The sequence below is a fragment of the Rhodamnia argentea genome, chromosome 9 (genome assembly GCF_020921035.1).
Source record: "Rhodamnia argentea isolate NSW1041297 chromosome 9, ASM2092103v1, whole genome shotgun sequence".
In the NCBI taxonomy this organism is placed as follows: Eukaryota; Viridiplantae; Streptophyta; class Magnoliopsida; order Myrtales; family Myrtaceae; genus Rhodamnia; species Rhodamnia argentea.
Genome location: NC_063158.1, coordinates 26,148,505 through 26,169,791, shown reverse-complemented (window position 1 = coordinate 26,169,791; position 21,287 = coordinate 26,148,505). Strand labels below are relative to the sequence as shown.

Sequence of the window (21,287 nt, the reverse complement as noted above, 5' to 3'; positions counted from 1 at the left end):
AGAAAATCATACATAACCACAACCAGTTAGCTCTGAGTTCGAGTGGCATTTCACCCCTAATCACAACTCATCCTCTGATTTTCCAACATCAGTCGATTCGGACCTCCACTTAGTTTCACCCACAAAGTAGTTATCATCAGTGCGTAACAAGGATGGGTGTAGTTGTGATTTAAGTTGTTGGGAAGAAAGACCACCCAACCGGTTAACTAGTTCCAACGGGATAAATCCTAAACAATGACTCACCTAATTGGATTTTCGTTGATAAATCATAAAAAATGACTCGCCTAATTAGATTTTCGTTTCGACCAAAAAAAATTAGATTTTTGTTGGTAAACCATAAACAATGACTCGCCTAATTAAATTTTCGTTGACTATGGCACTATTTATGGTTTTGCAAGTTCACTACTCCTCCTTCCATCGATCATCATCGAGCAAAGCCCCTGTGCTCCTACATTTCCTCCTCAAACAATGGGCAAGAAGAGTCCGGCCAGATTAGAAGAAGAAAAGGCTAGGGAGTCTGAGCTTCAACGAGCAATAGATAACGATGATGTTGATAAGGTATATGCGGTAATTGCGAAGGACCCAAAACTCTTGGGTCGTGTATCTGACGACCCCTTCCAAAGTACTCCTCTACATAGTGCCGCGGCTTCTGGAAACACCCAAGTGGCCATGGAGATGGCCATCTTGAAGCCGTTGTTGTCTCGGAAGCTCAATGCGGATGGTTACAGCCCCATGCACGTGGCTTTGAAAAACAGGCACTATCACACGGTGAGGGCACTGATCACCCTCAACCCCAAGTTGATTCGAGTCCGAGGACGATGCGGGATGACACCTTTGCATTGTCTCGCTGAGAAAGAAGGAGACAATGAGCTAGAGCTTCTGGCCGAATTCCTATGCGCTTGCAAATCATCCATCAAAGTCTTGACGAGCCGATGTGAGACTGCCGTTCATGTTGCTGTCAAGAAGGGCAACATCAAAGCATTTGAGGTTTTGTTTGGATGGCTTAAGCGAGTTTATATGACAGAAATCTTGAATTGGAAAGATGAAGATGGTAACACCGTCTTACACATTGCCGAGGCTAAAAACCAAACCAAGGTATAATTCATTGATTTCGTGGTTGTTCGTGCTTGTATTGTTCGATGCTTGAATTTGGCATAATCTACTCTAGAAACAAATGTTATAATAATGAAGTACCAGGAGTTGAAAAGACACGGATTTAGAAACATTCAAAGAGAAGGAGATTTGAACTACATTTCGGGCGGCATATCGCTATTATAATCATTCGACGGTTAAAACATTTTGATAAGTGTTCATCAGACAAATAACATTTGATGTTGTTGTAGAAGTGCCATAAATTTGCTCGCTTGGAGTGGACCATCAGAAGCACGAAATCAACAAAAATGATTTCTCAAGCTATATGATACATTATTGGTGAATATTTCATGTGCCACTCCTAGAATATTGTTTCACATCTCTTGACAACTGCTATATGCTTTTTACATTCATGTGATTTTCTTTTACTTGTAAATTTAAGCTTTTGGGTTTGACATTAACAAGCATATGAGAGTTGTGGCAATAGATAAATCCACTTTTATGCAATGGTTGAAGTTAAACAAGAGAGAATGTATAGATCAGTATAAAGATTGGGAAATGACTTGATAAAAGGACGAGAGAGAGGTCAAATCCACAATTTGACCATGGCACGGGTGAACGCAAAGACGCGGAAGGGATAGCATTGACTTTGATGCCATGTTAAAATGTCCAATTCAAAAGCTTGATCCATTAGTTAGAGGGAGATCATATGAATATAAACGACATATAAGGCCCGTCGTCAAGTGATGTGGGAATATTTTAACAAGAGAGATGGAGCAAGGGGTAAACGAGGACTTTTAGGGGTAATTAACGCACCAATAATTATCTATTGAAAAACTAGGAAATGAATTTTGTCTTTATAGAGTAGGGTTTGGCTCAAATAAATCAGAAGTGTTGGCAAAATTTGAAATTAATGACTTGCGTGAATTCTTTAACATTTTTGCATCAAGAAATGATAAAACATTTGGCACTTCATTACATGGGTTGAAATGGTTGGGTGCATTGGATAAATAATGTTTAGCAAACTTTTTCCCAATTCCCTTGGTACATCACTAGCATCACTCAAACTTGTATGGCATGAGCTCACTTTGTGCACAATAGTAGTAAAGCTAGTGACAGAGCAGTGATTGAAGATTGAAGGGACACATACTTCATTTTGTTCCCTTTTCATTTCTTCCAGATCATCAACCTGTTGCGTGGGTATGTCAAGGCGAATGCGAAGAACTTCCAGGGTAAGACTGCTTGGGCAATCTCCCCACGGAATCCTAGTCGGGATCATGATCTGGAGGAGTCACGACCTCCAACTCTCAACAACTCTCTATCACAGTTTTTAAGGAGCGACCTAACTTTCATTGAGAGGAATGCAATTTGGTTTGGCATCCGAAATAAATCCGCGCGCAGCACAATCCCTTTAGTGGCCTCCTTGATTGCGACCGCCACTTACCAAGCCGCGCTCACTCCTCCGGGAGGATACTGGTCAGATAACTCTTCAAATGCCCCAGCCAATTCCACTGTCGTTCCCGCCAATTCCAGTGGCTTTGCTGTTGAAAAACCACATCTAGCCGGAAAAACCATCCTGAGCGGCGCAGATCTGTGTTCATTCCTGTTCCTCAATGGTACGGTTTTCTTGGCCGCCATCAGCGCAATCTGGATCACCGCTATTCCCCGGTTTCCCCACACTCTCCCGGTTTACTTGTTACTGTTCTGTGTCGGCTTTGCCTTCATAGCTACTACCGCGGTAACCGCATTTCCGAAATCCTATGAGGTCGGAGGAGAACTCGCAGCAGTAGTTCTCATGATCTTGCTGGGTGCCGCGTTGATTGTCCCCATGACATTGTGGCTTAAATACAACAGTTCCCGAGGTGGAATAGACGCCACGTGGAGACGCGTCGGCAACTTTGTAGAATTGGAGGATCGGAAATAGTTTGCAAGTTGATATTTCTTCGCGCATACGCAATATCATCTATGTTTTAAGGCTTGAGGTTTGCCAATACTAGGCTCTTCTTATACGTTGCATGTAATGGACTCTTCTGTTAATTCCTTAATCCCTACCGACCTTTAATCTCGCTTAAGATTCGAGATTTTGGATAGCTTTTTTTTTTTTTTGCAAATACCTAATTCAACTTTGATGCAGTGGAAACAAAAAGCACTGAGTGGCAACTCCCAAACACGGATGCCCTAAGCGTACGAGCACACAAATCGCACCAGCAGAAATTGTTGAAATTATGTCTCGAGTTTGAACTCGAATGAAATCCAACGATATATTGTGTGGATGCTCTAGCATGTGAAAGAACGAAAAAGATTGGCGCATGTATTCGCCGGTGGATATCCGTTCACGTGAAAGAAAGAGAAAAGGGAAAAGTGCAATCTTTGACTTTGACCGGATTATATGAATATTTGTTCATAGTGGACTCCTTGAAGATAACGACAATGAAAGAAATAAAGAAGAAGAAAAGATAAGATAAGATTTGCTTTCTTGTTGAAAAAGGTTGCGTACAATAGAGGTGAAAGTCCAAGATTTGGACGTTGACCATGTACATGGATTTCCTAATCCTAGTCCATGTTGAGTCGGCCAACGAATGTCCTTTGTTGGAGGTATATATATCATTCGTGAACTTGGCCGTTGGAGATTGCACGAAGTCTTGAAGTGCTGGTTGTTGATCCAACGAAGAGGGACTTATTGAAGCGCCGTTTGTCGAGTGCTTGCTTGTGGAATTTATTCCGTGGAATTACATCAAGTATTCAAGTGTCAAAGCTGATTAAATCTTGTGAGTCTAAGATTTGTTTTAATTCCTTTGCGAGATTGAGATATTATTTTGTTAGGAATTTGAGACTAAACACTATGTGCGTTCTTGGTTGCAATTGGGGCTTGGGAAACACTGTGAGTATTTGAGTTACTCGAGTTTGGTCTGTAATCTCCGTGTATCGCTCGTTCTATAGTGGAATTCATTGTTGCTCTCCCCGTGGACGTAGGTCTCTACGACCGAACCACGTACATCCGGTGTCCGATTTATTTTCTTGTACTGTCTATTTTATTGTTCGATCGTTTGTTGCGCGCAACAGAAATCTATCTCAAGGTTTTTATTTCTCAAAAGAGGTGAAGTGCATGATCCTTTAAAATATAACAAATTAATACAGTTGTTTTGACATTGAAAATTGTCTTGGGCCTTAAATGGTCACAGAGCCCACGGGACGTCACAAAGCCCCCAGAGAGAAATAGCCGAAATACGGCAAACCGATGCTCAGTTAGGTAGAGATGTCGGCAACACCACAAAGTCATTACGTTTAGCCGACAATTACACAGAGTAGTTAAGTATAGGCTTAAAACTGTTTAAACCATAAGAGAGCAATTACCGAGCCAATTCGAGAATTTAGGGATAAGGTGCACATGAAGTAATGGTAGGTGACTGTTATACCTTGTATTAGGCTATGTATGGTTGGAGACGACTCTTTGCAATGGACCAATCATCATCAGTAAAAAACATTTATCTTTTTCTTTGCAGTTTACCTGATTAGCATTTATCTTATATCGCACTTTACGTCTCCTGTCCTTTTTATCTTTTTGCCATTTACTTTACTTTCTGTCCGGAATCTTCACAAGAACCCATAAAAAATAAATATGAAGGCTCCACGCCTCTTGGTGAAAGATCTTTCATCGCGAATATTTCCAGGGAAACATTTTTTTGGCAAGTCTGGTGGGATCATTTGTGGTCCGATTTGAGGAATTGCTATGACAAAAACCAGGAATCAAGTCGGCGTCACCGATGAGAGTCATTTAATACGGTTACAATCTGTTGAGAAAACCTACCTCCTGAATATTTTGATTCTGACAAAACTATAATTTCTTATAACGAATCTATTTAATTTTTATGAATGTTTTATTGCAAGGTGAACATATGAACAGAAGCTTATATTGATCCAAACCTAACAATCAGACTCAAGTGGTAGTCGTCATATATTTGCTTTTGAAGTCGTTCGGATGGAGTAGGTTATTGCCTCTAAAGACTTGTTCTTCTAAAGATTTATGTGACGCGTCAGCAAGGACTTTATTGAAACTTAGAGTCACTGTTCAAAGTTTGTTCGGATTCAGAGAGTCTCATTTCATAAGGCCGCTTCTAAATAATGTTCGGATTCTTCAATATCTTTCAAACAGATTCTGAAGACCCACGTTTGATAGGTTTTCAATATTGGCGATGTCTTTTATGGAAGTTTGTAATCTTTGATTAACAAGATTATTTTCCAATCAGATAAGAAGAATACTTACAATTGGATATTACCTTCCAGGAATAAGGTTTGTTGATTATTTGAATCAACTCTACTTTTAGAAACCCAAGATTTAGTTGTATAGGCGACCGAATCTAAAGTGTTCAGACTCAACTCTAACAGTTATCATGTCTTCCCGGATACAATCTCCTTCAATCACGATTAATGACGTCCAATCAATGATTGAAGAGCAATCCTTTGAAGACCTTTCCAACGGCTAGTTTAGAGGTGAAGGAGTATAAAAGGAAAATCCATGGTGACCAAGAAAGAGAGATCAGAATTTACAAATTCCAAAGTGCTTGAATTATTCAGATTCACATACTTGTTTCGGAGAGCTAAACGATCTATCTTTGAGAGGCTCTATAAGAGTGATTGAAAGTGAAATCTCTTATAACCTCCATTGATTCATATAGTGGAATACAGCCAATCACCTGTCATCGTGGGAGAGTGGACGTAGGCTTGCTAAAGCCAAACCACTATGAACATCGCGTGCAATCTCTCCTTCTCTAAACTCTTCTTACTTTGTTTAGTTCTTTTGCATGTTACGTTGTCAATATTGTTTAGTTTGTGTTTTGGAACTGTTTGAATTCTGCATTAAGTTTCAAAACTGGTCGAAATCATCTATTCACCCCCTCTAGATGATATTGCTAGTTACAACACAATCGAAAAAGAAATACTGAGAATATAACAAAAGCCTAGTGAAACCTCAAAAAAACAACTAGATCCTGTGGCATCTTCTAATGAAAACTAAAACGTACATACGCATTCGAAAAAGTTAAAATAATGGAAACAATAATCTTAAATATTGCATACTAAGGCTACATTTGTTCGTCTCAATTTCATCTCGTCGGTTGTCATTTCTCCCAAACCCCTGTGGGCTCCTTATTTATTGTAGAAGCTAACCAAGTCCGAATAGTGTTGGGACTTAGTCAATGGCATATGCTTCGTTGGATTATCTATCGTGTGCACTTTCTCAACGAATGGAGTTCCTTATGACACAATATCACATATAAAAATGTACTTGACATCAATGTGTTATGTCAGCTCCTAATTGCAATTCCAGATAACTGAGCAATCCTCTAAACCCAATAACTTTCTTGATTGACATCAAATACTCCATTTCAATTGTCAACAAAGCAACTTCCAATTGTAACTGTGCTTTCCAACTGATGCTTCGTAAAAATGAATATGTAACTCGTGAAGGACCTCAGTCTATCCAAGTAAAACTAAGGATGGAGACTCTCCCCATGCCTCATTAGGACCCTCCGATAACTTCAACAGCTCATGTATGCTCTTAATATTCACGTGGAACATTAATTCAAACCTTTGGTCATGTTTTAACAATTTGTCCTTATCTTCATCATGGATGTTAATTTGTGGGTTCTTCGTCACTTGTTCCTCTTTAATGTAATTGGCAATTGAGTTTTTCACAAACAAACCTCTTAGCCCTGTTTCTAACTTATCTGTCTCGTGAATTGTAACTACCGTTGCAAAATCGTAATGCAAAATAAGTCTACTTAGCTAGTAGCTACTTTTGGGGAGGGGTTATATATTAACTAAAATACCTCATACCGTATGTATGTTAAAAGTCAACATTTAGGGTGTGTTTATTTCGCGAAAATAAATGATTTGAAAATGTTTTTCCAAAAATGATCGTCTGTATCACTTATAAAAATTAATGAAAGAAATATATTTTCATCATCCACGAAAGTTTTTTTAGACATAAATTATCGTCGATAGTAAAAACATTCTCCATTGTCCAGCTCTTTCAAGTGTCATAAGCAATCATTTCCTGTAAAGTATTTTTCAAGTCACTTATTTTTGGCGAAACGAGCGCAGCCTAGATGAAAAGACCCATGATGGAAAAATGACAGTGAAAGGATGGATTTTTATGTTCAGCTGCAGAAACCGAGATAGAACTGAAGAACGGGAATGAACTGCATAAAAACCTTAGTGAACTCTTCCATTGAGATGGCCGTTCGGGTGCAGTGAAGATGAGATTGTCTTAAGAATTTCAGGAAGATTCATCATCTGCCATTTGATTTACGCACACAAAAATTTAGTTCATCTCCGTATAATCCAAGCTAACATGAGCAGGATTGGGTTGCCCCAAAACTTATGCTGGGTAGGGCTTTCCCAACAACCTGCACCTTACGGACCAGACAATTGATTCATTTATTTGTTTTTTTGTTGTTGTCAAAGACAAGGGATGTTGTTGATTCGTAAAATAATGTCCGTCAGCATAACTGAAGTCGCCGTTCTCCGAATGTTGCTTTAAAATTTTGATTTCCACCACTAGCATCTTAAAAAAAATATTAAGATTTTATTTTCACAATGATGTTTTATTTTAATTTCGAGTCCACCCTCCATTTTTTTTTTTTTTCACTATCTGTCTCTTTATGCTTCTTTTGTGTAAGATTTGTCTGGCCTTTAAAATATGGATTGAGATAGAGATTGCATGTGGAGCTCGCAATTTATTTAAATTTTTGGGAAAACAGTATTCGAAATGTTCCTCTGCCCTTGTGTAAAAATAAAAAAAAATTATAGGACATCATGATTTAATAAATTGACCACCGACTGAAAAAGGTCGTGCATGTGGGACCACTTGCAAAAGGCGATGAGAGCTTCTTATTGTTAAAATTAGTTAAAACTTAAACTCCCCTTCATCTGATAATTTGAATTTTTTGGAATATTTGCGTGGGTTAGGCTCCGGCCTCGTTAGACTCTGCCAAAGTCAACTATTTCTTAAGATGACGTTGCCACAAGGCAAGTAATCCCAACCTGTTCATGTCAGCCATGCGCTCATCAAAGACTAAATTTAAAAGGACCATAAATTGATAAATTAACGTCAACTGTCCCTGCCTTGTCTTTTTGTTACGACTTTTGCGGGAGGAAAATGGCGAACGAGCAAAGCCCGGAAGCGGCTCAACCCGCTGTCTGACCCACCTACCCCACGAGAATAATAAAGAACACCAAGAGTTCACACAAAAGGAAGCAATTCTTCTTTTATCTTCCCAAAACGAAGATGAATTGCTATTTAATCCATCAATTCATGTCCTCTCAAATTACGAAATAAAGTTATGTTTTATATCCACTTCTTGAGAAGATGCAATATATCGAACTAGATTTTAGCGTAAGAGGTTATACAGATTTAGATAATCCTGGTCACTTGAATAGCCAGCGAGGTCCTTGACATTTGTATGTTAGGTTTTGTGGGTCGGAAAGCAGAATAACAGCCTATGGTTGTTTGCCGACAGCTGAAGCCAAGTACATGGTGTCAACAGAGACAATCGAGGAAGTTATTTGACTAAGAGTTTTGCTCTATGATTTGGGATTGTTCTAGAAGAAGATTGTTACTTACTACTATGATCAAAGTACAATACATTTGATTAAAACAAATCCAAGCTGTCTGCATAAGTATTTTTTGAAAATAAAATTAAAAAAAAATGTACAAAAAAGCACCAAAGTAATATAGGTAATGCAATCCCCGAGTCCATCTAAGTTTTGGTTCGTAAAGCTAAAGTAACTCTATTGATGCTTTACTAAGGTTTCTAATCAATTTACCTAAAAATAGATTAGTGGCGACTTCAAATATAAATTCTTTCCATGTTAACTATTTAAATCTTAAGTTGTGAATTGGTATGAGCATGGGATAGCACATTCGTCTCCTTCGTTGAACGTTCTCCTTGTGTTGAGAGTTATCAATATCCAAACTTTACGGACGCTTTTGAAGCCTAGCCGATGCTTCTAAAGTCTAGCCGACGTTTTCCCAAGTTCAGTAGATGAAATATCTTTCATCAAAATTAGTTCTTCTGCTTTTAAATGTGGAAAAAAGATTTTGTGGTAACTCTGGACAAGAGTGATTCAGATAATCAGGAGATCAACACGTAGAACATGTAAAGCCGGAGTTTAACTCGACAAAAACGTCTAGGAAGTACAATTCTAGTGAATCAACACATTAAAACTTGAATGAAATTGTACAAACGTAAACCAAGTTAGAGTTTCACTCAACGGAAATGCTTGGAAAGCGCAATTTTTACAAAAGGAACCAACGTATACATACTTTGCCGAGTTTGAATCGACAACGAGCCCGAACACGCGGAGTTTAACTGGATGGTAGAGTTCATGGGATAAAGATAGCTACAGCTTTTGAATTTAAAGTGTAGTGCGAAAGTAAAGATAAATATAAATTTATTGATTTGTTCGGGGGCCTTCTTGATGGATGTTGGGTGGTATTTATAATGGTTGATACGGTAACTTGCTCTTCGATTGTTGTAGCATCTTTATCGATGGCATCCACATCCACTGTTCCTCACGAGCGATTTGACCATGTCTTTGGGCGAGTTATTTATGGCCTATGTAATGAACCATGTAACCGTCGCCGATTCTTAAATGGCGTGTTGTGGTTTAATTCCTCTCTTTCTTCACCCTTACCGATCGTTCCCATGTTCTCCACTCACTATGAACCTCCGAGCCGAGTCTTTAGGCAGTCATATTTAGAACACGTGTAACGATCGACAACTATTCTCCCGCCCGATGTAAGATTTGTCAAATTCTTTGGGGCATTATCGATTATTGGCGGCAAGATTCATAGCTATTTTGTTTTCCTCATCGTGTGCCGTCGGTGAGACGCGTGGCATCAACTTGTGTGATTATCGATAAGTATCCTAGTATTCTTCAACCGATTCATAACCGTGGAACTCCCCACGTGCCATGCACATGCCTTTCTTGTATCATGATTTTCCACTTTAATATCATGAACCACAGGATCTAGTTTTTTTTTTTTTTTTTTAAAGGTTTAACTAGGCTTTTGTTACATTCTCAGTATTTCTTTTGCGATTGCAACTGTATTAAGTTGTTATGTTTTACTTCACTTCTTTTTAGAAATAAAAAAACCTAGAGAGATTTCCGCTGGTGCAATTTGTGCGCTGTTTGCGAGTTGCCACTCAGTGCTTTTTGTTTCCACCGCATCGAAGTTGAATTAGGACGAAAAAGAAAAAAAGCTATTCAAAATCTTGAATCTTAAGCGAGATTAAAGGTCGGTAGGGATTAAGGAATTAATAGATGAGTCCATTCCATGCAACGCACAAGAAGAGTACCATGCAGCGTATAAGAAGAGTCTGGTACTGGCAAACCTCAAGCCTAAAAACATAGATGATACTGCATACGCGAGAAGAAATATCAACTTGCAAACTATTTCCGATCCTCCAATTCTACAAAGTTGCCGACACGTCTCCACGTGGCTTCTATTCTACGTCGGGATCGACTGCAGTTAACTCACAATTTCATGGGGACAAGAAACGCGGCACCCAGCAAGATCATGAGAAATACCCCTATGAGGTCTCCTCCAACTTCATCGGATTTCGGGAATCTGGTTGTAGCGGTAGCTAAGTAGGCACCACCGACACAGCACACTAAGAAGTAAACCGGGAAAGTGTGGGGGCAATAGGGGAGTAGCGGTGATCCAAACTGCGATGATGGAGGCCGAGAAAACCGTACCGTTGAGGAACTGGAACAGATACAGAGCTGCGCCGCTCAGGATGCTGTCTCCGGCTTGATGTGGCTTTTCAACAGCAATGCCGCTGGAATTGGCAGTAACGACAGTGGAATTGGCTGGGGGATTTGAAGACTTGTCCCGCCAGTATCCTCCCGGAGGAGCGAGCGCGGCTTGGTAAGTGGTGGCGCAATTAAGGCGGCCACTAAAAGGACTATGTCGCGAGCGGATGCATTTCGGAAGCCGAACCAAAGTGCATGCTCCTCGATGAAAGATAGTTCCCCACTTGAAAACTGTGATAAAGCGTGGTTGACAGTAGGAGGTCGCGACTCCTCCGCAAGATCTGGATCGCCACTGGGATTCACGTGGGAGATTTCCCGAGCCGTCTTACCCTGGAAGTTCTTCGCACCCACTTTGACGTACCCACTCAACAGCTTGATGATCTGGTAGAAATGCAAAGGGAACAAAATGAAGCGTTTATCCCTTCAATTCTCGATCACTGCACTGTCTCTATCTTTACCATTGTCACAAAGTGAGCTCATGCCACATGAGTTTAATTTGATGCTAGTGATGCAGCGACCGATGTACCATGGGAATTGCGAACAAGTTTACGAAACGTTATCTATCGAATGCAACCATTTCCCCCCATGTAATGAAATCCTAAATGGTGTATTATTTCTTACTAAAAAAAAAGCTTTAGTGTTCACGCAGGTCGTTAATTTCAAATTTTGCTTATCACTTGTGATTTATTTGAACCAACCCCTACTCTATAAAGACGAAATTCATTTAAGGGATTTTCAATAGATTATTTTTAGTAGTGTTAAATATCCGAAAAGTCCTCATTTACCCTGCTTCCATCTCTCTTGTTAAAATATTATCACGCATCACTTGGCAACGGGCTTTATATGAACTTTGTATCCATATATGTGGTCTCCCTCCATCGAATAGGTTAAGCTTTTGGATTGGACTTGTGGTAAAATTGTAGATATGATCTCTCTCTCATCCTTGTATCAAGTCCTGTCCCAATTTTTATGCTAATCTATACACGTTTTTATCTCTTGTTGAACTTCAATCTCTGCATAAAGTGGATTTATCTATTGCCACAACTCTCATATGCTTGTTAATGTCCGACTCAAAAACTTAAACTAATAAGTGAAAGAAAATCATATTAATGTAAAAAAGCATATGGACCTGTTATCAAGTGATGTGAGACAATATTTTAGGTGCAAGTCGGATTAGGAGTGGTGCGTGAAATATTCGCCAATAATAATCATATAGCTTGAAAAATCATTTCTGTTGTTATTTTTTTGTGTCTCTGATGGATCACTCCAAGCTAGCAAATTTACGACACTTCCACAACAATATCAAATGTCAATTGTCAGATAAACATTTATCGGCAAGTGTTAACCGTCGAATGATTATAATAGGTGATATACCGTTGCGCAAAATGTAGTTTTTTTTTTTTTTTGTCAAAGCGAAATGTAGTTCAAATCTCCTATCTTTGAATGTTTCTAACTCCATGTATTTTCAACTCCTGGTACTTCATTATCAGAACATTTTTCTCTAGATTCAAGCATTAAACAATACAAGCACGAACAACCATGAAATCGATGAACCGTACCTCAGTTTGCTTTTCGGACTTAGCAATGCGCAAGAGGGTGTTACCATCTTCGTCTTTCCAATTCAAGATTTCTGTTAGGTAGACTCGCTTAAGCCATCCAAACAAAACTTTAAATGCTTGGAGGTTGTGGTTCTTGACAGCAACATGAACCACAGTCTAACATCGGCTTGTCAAGTCTTCGATGGATGATTTACAAGCGCAGAGGAATTCGGCCAAGAGCTCCAGCTTATTGTCTCCTTCTTTCCAGGCAACATAATGCAAAGGGGTGATTCCACATCATCCTCGGACTCGAATCAACTTGGGGTTGATGTTCATTGGTGATCTCGCCATGTGATAATGCTCGTGTTGCAAAGCCAAGTGCATGGGACTATAACCCTCCGAATTCAGCTTCCGGGCAAACGATGGCTTCAAGATAGCCATTTCCATGGCCACTTGGGTTTTTCCAGCAGCTGCGGCAAGATGTAGTGGAGTATTTGGGAAGGGGTGCTTAGATACACGACCTAAGAGTTCTGGCTCCTCCGCAATCAACTCATGTACCTTAGCAACATCATCATTTGCTATTGCCCGTTGAAGCTTGGACTCCCTAGCCTTTTCTACTTCTTGTCTGGCCAGACTTTTCTTGTCCATTGTTTGAGGAGGAAATGTAGGGGCACAGGGGCTTCGCTCGATGATGATCGATGGAAATAGGTGCAGTGAACTTGCAAAACCATAAATAGTGCCACGGTCAACGAAGGCGATTCATTGTTTGTGATTTACCAACGAAAATCTAATTAGGTGAGTCATTTTTCTATCATTTATCAACGAAATTCTAATTGGGTGAGTCATTGTTTAGGATTTATCCCGTTGGAACTACTCTAACGGTTGGCTGGTATTTCTTCCCAACAACTTGAAGTTGTCGGGAGTAGCAGCTCATGCTGTCCTGGTAAATCAGTACACCCACGCTGGTACGCAGTCATGGTAACCATTTTGTGTGCAGTATAAAAATTGCAATGCTTGAATTCCACTCGTAGTGAGCTCGACATATGAATGGAGCTTTTCAAAACTCGTTCTTAAATGACCAAAACAAAACCGTTTAAGTTCTCAATTGATCAAAACTGCCCAAACTGTTAAAACGTTGTCCCGCATAACTTGACAATGGGTCTTCTACGCTCTTAATATTCAAGTGGTCTTCCTCTACCTAATAGATTAAGTTTTTGGATTGGACTTTCTAACATGGTATTAGAATCAGTCATATTCGTTTCAAGCGTGTGCGTCTACCCTCTATCAATCAAATTCCACATGCTCCTCCTAATCCGGCATGCACGTGAGAGGAGGTATTAGAAATATTGTCTTACATCTCTTGAAACTGAGGATGGAGACTCTTCCCTTGCCTCATTAGGACCCTTTGATACCTTCAATAGCTCATGTACGTTCTTAATATTCATGTGAAATATTAATGAAAACCTTAAGTCATGCTTCTACGATTGTCCTTATTTCACCGTGAAGATAAAAGCAATATCCTTGTTCCTCCTGAATGTAATCGGCAATTGAGTTTTTTCAGAAACAAAGCTCTAAGTCCCGTTTCTAAATTTATCGCTCACGTGATCGTCACTACTATTGCAAAATCGCAATGCAAAATCAGTCTTCACAGCTATTGGCAATAGGGAAGATAGTTGATGCTGTTGATTCATAAAATAAGGTCCGTCCGTATAGCTGATTCGGCAAAAACTAAGATTTCAATCCCCAATATCATCGGTATTTAGAAAGATAAAAATAAAAAAGGAAATCTCCATTTTGTTTAAGAAAGTTACTAGTCCGACACTCTGATAATACTGTCAATTATTTCTGACCACCCATCTCCCAATTAATAAGTACTTTATGCAAAACACGCGACGATGGTGTGTAGATCTACTGTTGAGATTGTACAATCTTCGACAGTACCATTAAGGAAGCATTTCTCTTTGTTTAATTGTCTGTATCAAGTTTCTTCTTCCGTGTAAAATGCGTCCGGCCTCGAAATATGAAGCGAAATAGAGAGAGCACGCGGAGCTCGCAGCTCTATGCATGGAAGTGAGTGTGGTAAATTTTGTTTTGTAGCTTACTATACTCGAAATATTCGTCAGACCTTGGTGTTAAAAAATCATCACATGACCGCACAGCAAAACCAAAGATCTAGAGAGCCTTTACGTAGGAAGGAAAATAGAGAGAAAATAGAGAGAGAGCATGTGGGGCTCACATCTCTATGCATGGAACTGTGTATGGGGACTGAAAATGAGTTTTGCATATCAAGGAAGAGAGCTTGTCACTCCATCGAGCATTCACCATTCTCTAAATTAGTGTAAAGCCCAAAAACACGAAATTTGTTTACATTATAGCATGATATAGAAAGCCTGACACTAGACAAACGAAACAATATTGCTAACGTCTCATATGTGATACTTTTTTATAGGTCTACTTATTATCTTGAAATAATGCCAATTTCTAGAGTTCATTTACGTAAAAATAGACAGTTTCTATTTCATAAAAAGGAATAGGAAAAATGGAGGAAGGAATGAAAACAAGCGGGGGTGAATATGAAGGCGTTGAGCGTGGAGGTGAAGAGTATGGAGGCAAATTATTTCAAGGACTCTTATTTTCGATTACCCGTAGATTGTGTCGATTGCTAGATTGACTCTTTTGGCCGGACTTGGCTCAGTTCCTCGTGAATGTAACTTATGACATAGATTCAAACGACTTCTCGTATAATCAACTGAAATTCAGAATGAAACGTGAAGCCTCTTTAAAAGACTTTTAATAAAATCAAGGACAGTTGCACTGTTTTTTGTGATGACGTTGCCACGGGGCAAATAATCCAAATCTGGTCAAGTCAACCATGTTTTGACAGAGCCTAAAGTACTCACAAGTTGGAACTTCAATTCATTAATTGAAGGCAACTCCATGCATGGAGCCGTGTGTATTAAAAATACAGATACACACAAACACAGGGTCTTGAAATATGAAGCGAAATGGAGATAGCACGTAGAGCTCTCAATCCTATGCATGATGCTCCAAAGAATTACAAAAAAAAAAATCATAAATCCATTATACGAATGTTAATTCAGTCCAAAATTTTTTATCTTGGCCAATTTAGTCATAAATATCGTAAGAATTTAACAATGTAGTCATTCTAATCAATTTTGATCGGGAATCGCTGACGATGATGCTAGTCGTCCTATGTAATGTGATTGCCACTAACGTGGACAATTTGTCATATTCAAGCAAAAATATTGATCATTTATGAATATTTTATTTTTTTTTTGTTTATTTCTTTTTTCCACTGTAGCCGGCTGGTAGTCGGGGCCTCGGCGATGGCCGACAACCCTTGCCAACCACTAGGCTAGGCATTCGCAGCCCTTGCCCTTGCCCTCTCCAAATTTGGACGAGGGCCGCTTCACTCGAGCCCAATGAAGCCTTTGCAATGCTCGTCGGCCACAATGGAAAAACAGACAAAACAATCAAAGATAGATATAAAAAAATCAAAAAAATTATTTAAAATTTATCAATATTATCAACGTCGGCACCAGCCGTTCCACGTAGGATTATTGATGTCTACTTTAGCGATTTTCTACTAAAATTGATTGGAATGAGTATATTTGCAAATTCTCAAAAGGTTATGACTAAATGGTCAAATTAAAAAATTTAGAATTATATTGGCATCAGTACAATAGATTTTCTTTTCTGGGTAATTTATTCCGTAGAGTCATGTGCCAATAAATTTTGTTTCTAAGGGTGTGCATGGTAATACTTCTAGAAGTACTTCTTGAGCAGAAATCCGTTTGGTAAAAATTCCTACTTCTAAAAGAAATTTCTACTTCAGAAGTGAATTTTCACTTCTGAAGTTGTTTTTCCCCAATTTGAGAAGTAAAAAAAAAAATTACTTCTCAACTCAAGAAATACTTCTTGGACAAGAAAAAAAACCTCAAAATGTACTTATCGTCTCACCCTCTTTTCATTACGCCATCATCCTCTTCATGACCACACCCACCTCCACCAACCTTCGTTGCCGCCCACCGCTAACCACTGCTATCCATTGCTACTCATCACCAACCGCCAACCACCACAGCCGTCGACCACCACCGACTGCCACCCATCGCAAAACTCCACCAGCCATTGCCCGCTACCGCCGACAGCATCTTGCCACCAACCATTGCCCACCATTGACCTCCACCCCTCGTCGCTCGCAACCACCGCCACCGACCTCCAACCGCCGACCACCGCAACCGCCGACCACTACTCACTGCCTACCTCCGGCGGCCATTGACCACCGCCTCTGCGACCATCACTACCCAACACCGGCCGCGACCATCGCCCACGCCACCAACCGCCGACCACAACCGTCTCCCACTGCCACCACCAAAGTAAAAAGTAAATAATATTTTTTATTTTAAAAAGTAAATGTTCTTTAATAATAAAGATTATTTTTTAAAAAATTTAAAAAGTTTAAAAATGAAGTAGAAATTTTTCGATCGCCGAAATAATTTTTTATGCAAGATTGTGTTAATAGTGTTCCAGAAGTAGAAATTTTTAACCGTTACCAAATAAATTTCTCTAATCAGAAATGAATTGATTTGAATTAATTAATCCATCACGCTTGATGCTGATAATTCCGCGATCATGTTAAGTGCGCCCATGATGGACGGATAACCTACGGCAATTGTAGGAGGTTATCAAAAAGAGCAATTATCTTTTATTTGAATGAAAGATTAAAGAGAAAAGGAACGTATTTCAATTGCTTACTACAACCATTTATTCTCTTCCAAAACGCTCTCAAGAATAGTAACTCTTCCAAGACTCCCTCGCGCTTGAACGGACAACAATTTCTTGCAAGGCTGCATTTTAGAGGCATTTAATATATGAACAAGGGGTACGTTCCCTTATGTGATCATATCCCAATCAGTGATACGAGTTTTTGATTTCATTGGGCATATTTCGTATGTTTTTCTACACATTTATCGTTTTAGAATTGGAATTTGTTTCCTTGAATTACAACCATTTTCTAGCATAAATCAAGCTGAGTTGCGTATGGTTACAAATTAGTACGTGGAGCTCACTTCAAAGACCTCTAATTTGGTACTTCAATAAACACTAGGAAGATTAACACTTGCTGTTTAATTAGGATCCTTTCTAAAGTTTAGTATTATTCTCTCGATCTTCACATCAATAGCAATGGCTCAAGTGCAATCCAGGGCAATATTAAGAAACTGAAACTATTTGGCTAGCGGGAAAATTTGATGTTTACATGCAATAATGGGAATTGCTTATGTTTTTATCGTAAACTTGGTTAAATCCAAATGGTCAAGTTCTTCATTGAATCCCTGTGGGTTCTAAAGCTAAGGCTTGCTTTTATTTTTTAGGTATCACATGTTACATCGCGTGACAACATGGCCAACCATTGGACTGATTTGTCGGGGAATTTCCCACTTCTTATGCCACGCATGAGCAGGACTAGTTTCAATTTTGGGCCCATCGATTAATGCTTTTGGTGAATGAATGTAGTCGGTCTATAAGAAGGCTCATTCCGTCCATGCCCGATTGTGAAAGTCATTGATCTCATATTTTCTTGAGCCCTCAAAGATTCACCAAAATGCATTTACCTAACACATTTTATGGATTAGTATCAGATCCTCTGCGTCGCATGATATCTTCCACACAAACGCAATGGTGCCAAGATATGTGTCTCTTGCACTCAATGGGGCTTATGATGGGGGTGTCATAAGCCTACTAGGTTCCATTACGCGCAAAATTCAAACACATGTCTCAAAATCTCCACAAACTTTAGTTTGATCTAAGTTGTAGAGATTAGGTTCATTGCGTTTCGTGGGGATTCAAATCACATTTTATGCATAGAGTAAAAGTTGACTTTTTAGTCTAACTGAAAAGTCAACCTTTAATTGTAACAACAGGTGTCGTAACACCGCAATCGGTGCCCCTGTCCTTCCATGCATATAGATTTACGATCTCAAATTTCAAAGTTTCGTGCAAAGGTTAACAGTTGACTTTTTCTCTCAAAATTTGACTATGACAAAAAAAAATAGTCAATTTGCAGTCCGTGTTTTTTTTTTGTTCAGTTTCATCCACACATTTAATCAAGGGACAATAACGCATAGGGACCTCGAGCCCCATAATGAAAGTTTCGATGAACGTGGTCTTGGAGTCGCAACTAATGACATCTTAGAGTAGAACAATTCATAATAGGTCCCATAAAAAAAAATTACAAGTTACCATAATCTTCTTAACTTGCGATTGATTTTGACCACTTATCATTTATGCGATGAGTCTATTAGGTCATACATACTTTCTTGATAAGTCGTGATATATGGCTAAGGGCTAAGGTTTATTTGGTATTCTCAAGTTCTATCTGATTTACATTACATCCAACTTTCTAATCGATGATTTTGAATCTATATAGTATCTTTTTCACATCCAACCTTTTATTTCGTGGTAATTCTATATTGTATTTCAGTCCATAGCTTACTTTTTATTTTGGATTTTGGATGTTGAATATGCGATTATTAACATTTTTCTGGCCTATATCGAGCTTAGTTATCAGCGTATTTTCGATGATTATTAATTTACTGGTGGAGATCATCTCAAAGAGCTCTACTTTGATCCTTCAAGAAACATTTGCTGCTTAACTAGGATGCTTTCACTAATGTTAGTACTATTCTCTCCATCGTTATAGCAATTGCAATGGTTCAAGTGCAAACCAAAGTTAAGAAACTGGAACTATTTGGCCAGCAGGAAAAAGAAAAAGGAAATTAAACGAGCAAAATTAGGTGTTCACATGTAATGTGAATCGTTTATGTTTTTATCATAACCTTGATTAAATTCAAATTTTCAAGTTTCTTATTGAGTCCTTGTGAGTATCGGGAACGCGGCACAAATTTTTACGCAAAAAAAAAAAATTCATTTTCGAATGAAAAGGGTAAAAACTCACGGTGAAGCACAAAACAATCTATTCATTATCAGTGGTTATGGTAGGGCGTATGCCACTATCTGATTCATGGGAGTGAGAACCAAGGACATGGTCGGAAATGGAGGAGGCTTTCTTCGAATCTCTTCCTCGTAGTGATCTACAGGTTCACCAACTGCGGGCTGATTCTGAACTGGAGGGGGTACGGGGTATACAAGTCTAGCATCTACTTCCCTTGGTTGGCTTGGTGGTTGTGGATCTGTGTCCCTAAGCCGGTCAGCATCAAGTTACAATTGCAAGAGGTATCACCATACTATATAACACGAGTTTAAGGCATACAAAATTATATTGAGATTACATGTATGCCCTTGACAGTGATAACCTCTCTGCTTCAACATTATTTTCGTCTATCCGACTCCCCGACTCCATAAGCGATTTCCCTAGCTGAGTCTTTTTCTTTTTTCTTTTGTTTTTTCTCTCCTTGGGGATCAAATATTACATTGTGTTTTAACGCGGCCGACCATTCTTGGACCGACTTTGTCAAGGGAATTTTGCACGTCTTGGTGGGACTTCTGGGCCATGCATGTATAGGCCCACTTTCAACTTTTGGGCCGTGGATGAATCTTTGTATGGAAAAGATTGTGCTCGGCCCCCAAGAGGCAAGACTCCTTTCCGAACATGCCCGATTGAGAAAAGTCATTGCTCTCATATTTTCTGGGGACCTCAAAGATTCACCAAAACGCATTCACTTATCTTCATTTAAGGATTCGTATTAGATAGACCGCCTCATGCGAGCCCACTATCATAAGCCGACTAGGTTCTATCTCGTGAGAAATATTACCTCATAATACACAAATACATGTCATCTTTGCTATGGTATGTGCTATATAAGCCACTTTAGAATAATGAGTAATGGACCAACTAAAATATATCAACTAGTTCACACAACACCAAATTTCTATTGTGAATATTTTCTACTCACATGTGCATGTCAACAAAAAGGGCCAAGGGAAATGAGATTCCATCTTGATTCACTAGCTCCCATCACGTTATCTTATTCACTACAGTTGGAATTTTGTCATTTTCTATGGTGACAATTTATTTGTCATATATATAAATTGAAGATTCATGATGCATCAAAACTAATGAAGTTCGATGTGTTTCGCTGGTTTACATGTTAGGCTAATTTGTTGCATGCACGTGGCTATCCATTATCGACCAATGATATGATAAATCAGCACCAATTGATTTGAAGGTTTAGATTTTGAGTATATCTTAGGCATTTTTCCCCCCTTAACTAGGACTCTCGAACGCATGCATGCTTTTTAAAGAACAGATGACTCTACAAAGCTGGCCAAGTCTCACTGATAAGTAGCTTGAAATCTATTAATCAGATTAGATATTGCACTGAGAAATATTGTCGTGAAAATTATACAGCACCCACGTATTTAACTGCATTTAAGATAATAATTCTAGAAATTACTTAGAACATAACGGCATAACCAAGTTATTTTTTCGTGTTTCCCTTCTACCTTCCTATATGAAGTAAACTATATCAAGACCAAAAGATATCCAGGAACATCATGCAGAACTTGCGGCAAAATGTGACTCAATGTTGACCTAAGAAAGTCATATGCTAGCTTCCATTAGTAGAGAGAGAGGGAGGAGGAGGAGGAGGAGGACCACACCGCAATAAAGCCGAGATCTGAAAAGCCCTTTAGAATATGAAGTGAAATAGAGAGATAGCATGTGGAGCTCGCAGCTCTATGCATGGAGCTGTGTGTGGATTTATTCTTGTTTTCTAGCATATTGTATTCGAGATATTCGTCTGCCTAAGTGTGAAAAAATTAAAAAACAAAATCATCAGACCATCAATTATTAATTGA

At 39.0% G+C, this 21,287-nt stretch overlaps 1 protein-coding gene and 1 pseudogene across 1 annotated transcript; one reads left to right on the top strand and one right to left on the bottom strand.

Moving 5' to 3' along the window:
- Nucleotides 1-358: 358 nt before the first annotated feature.
- On the top strand, nucleotides 359-3,164 carry LOC125316714 (ankyrin repeat-containing protein BDA1-like). Its single transcript, XM_048285828.1, has 2 exons — nucleotides 359-1,095; nucleotides 2,273-3,164. The coding sequence occupies exons 1-2, from the start codon at nucleotides 469-471 to the stop codon at nucleotides 3,014-3,016; spliced, it is 1,371 nt and encodes a 456-aa protein (XP_048141785.1). The 5' UTR covers nucleotides 359-468; the 3' UTR covers nucleotides 3,017-3,164.
- A 7,241-nt stretch (nucleotides 3,165-10,405) lies between these two features.
- Nucleotides 10,406-13,131, bottom strand: LOC115742906 (annotated as a pseudogene).
- Between the last annotated feature and the right edge of the window lie 8,156 nt (nucleotides 13,132-21,287).

Coding starts and splice junctions, on each gene's coding strand:
- LOC125316714 (XM_048285828.1), top strand. CDS start 469: ATGGGCAAGAAGAGTCCGGCCAGATTAGAAGAAGAAAAGGCTAGGGAG. Junction 1,096..2,272: donor AGGCTAAAAACCAAACCAAG/GTATAATTCATT, acceptor CATTTCTTCCAG/ATCATCAACCTGTTGCGTGG.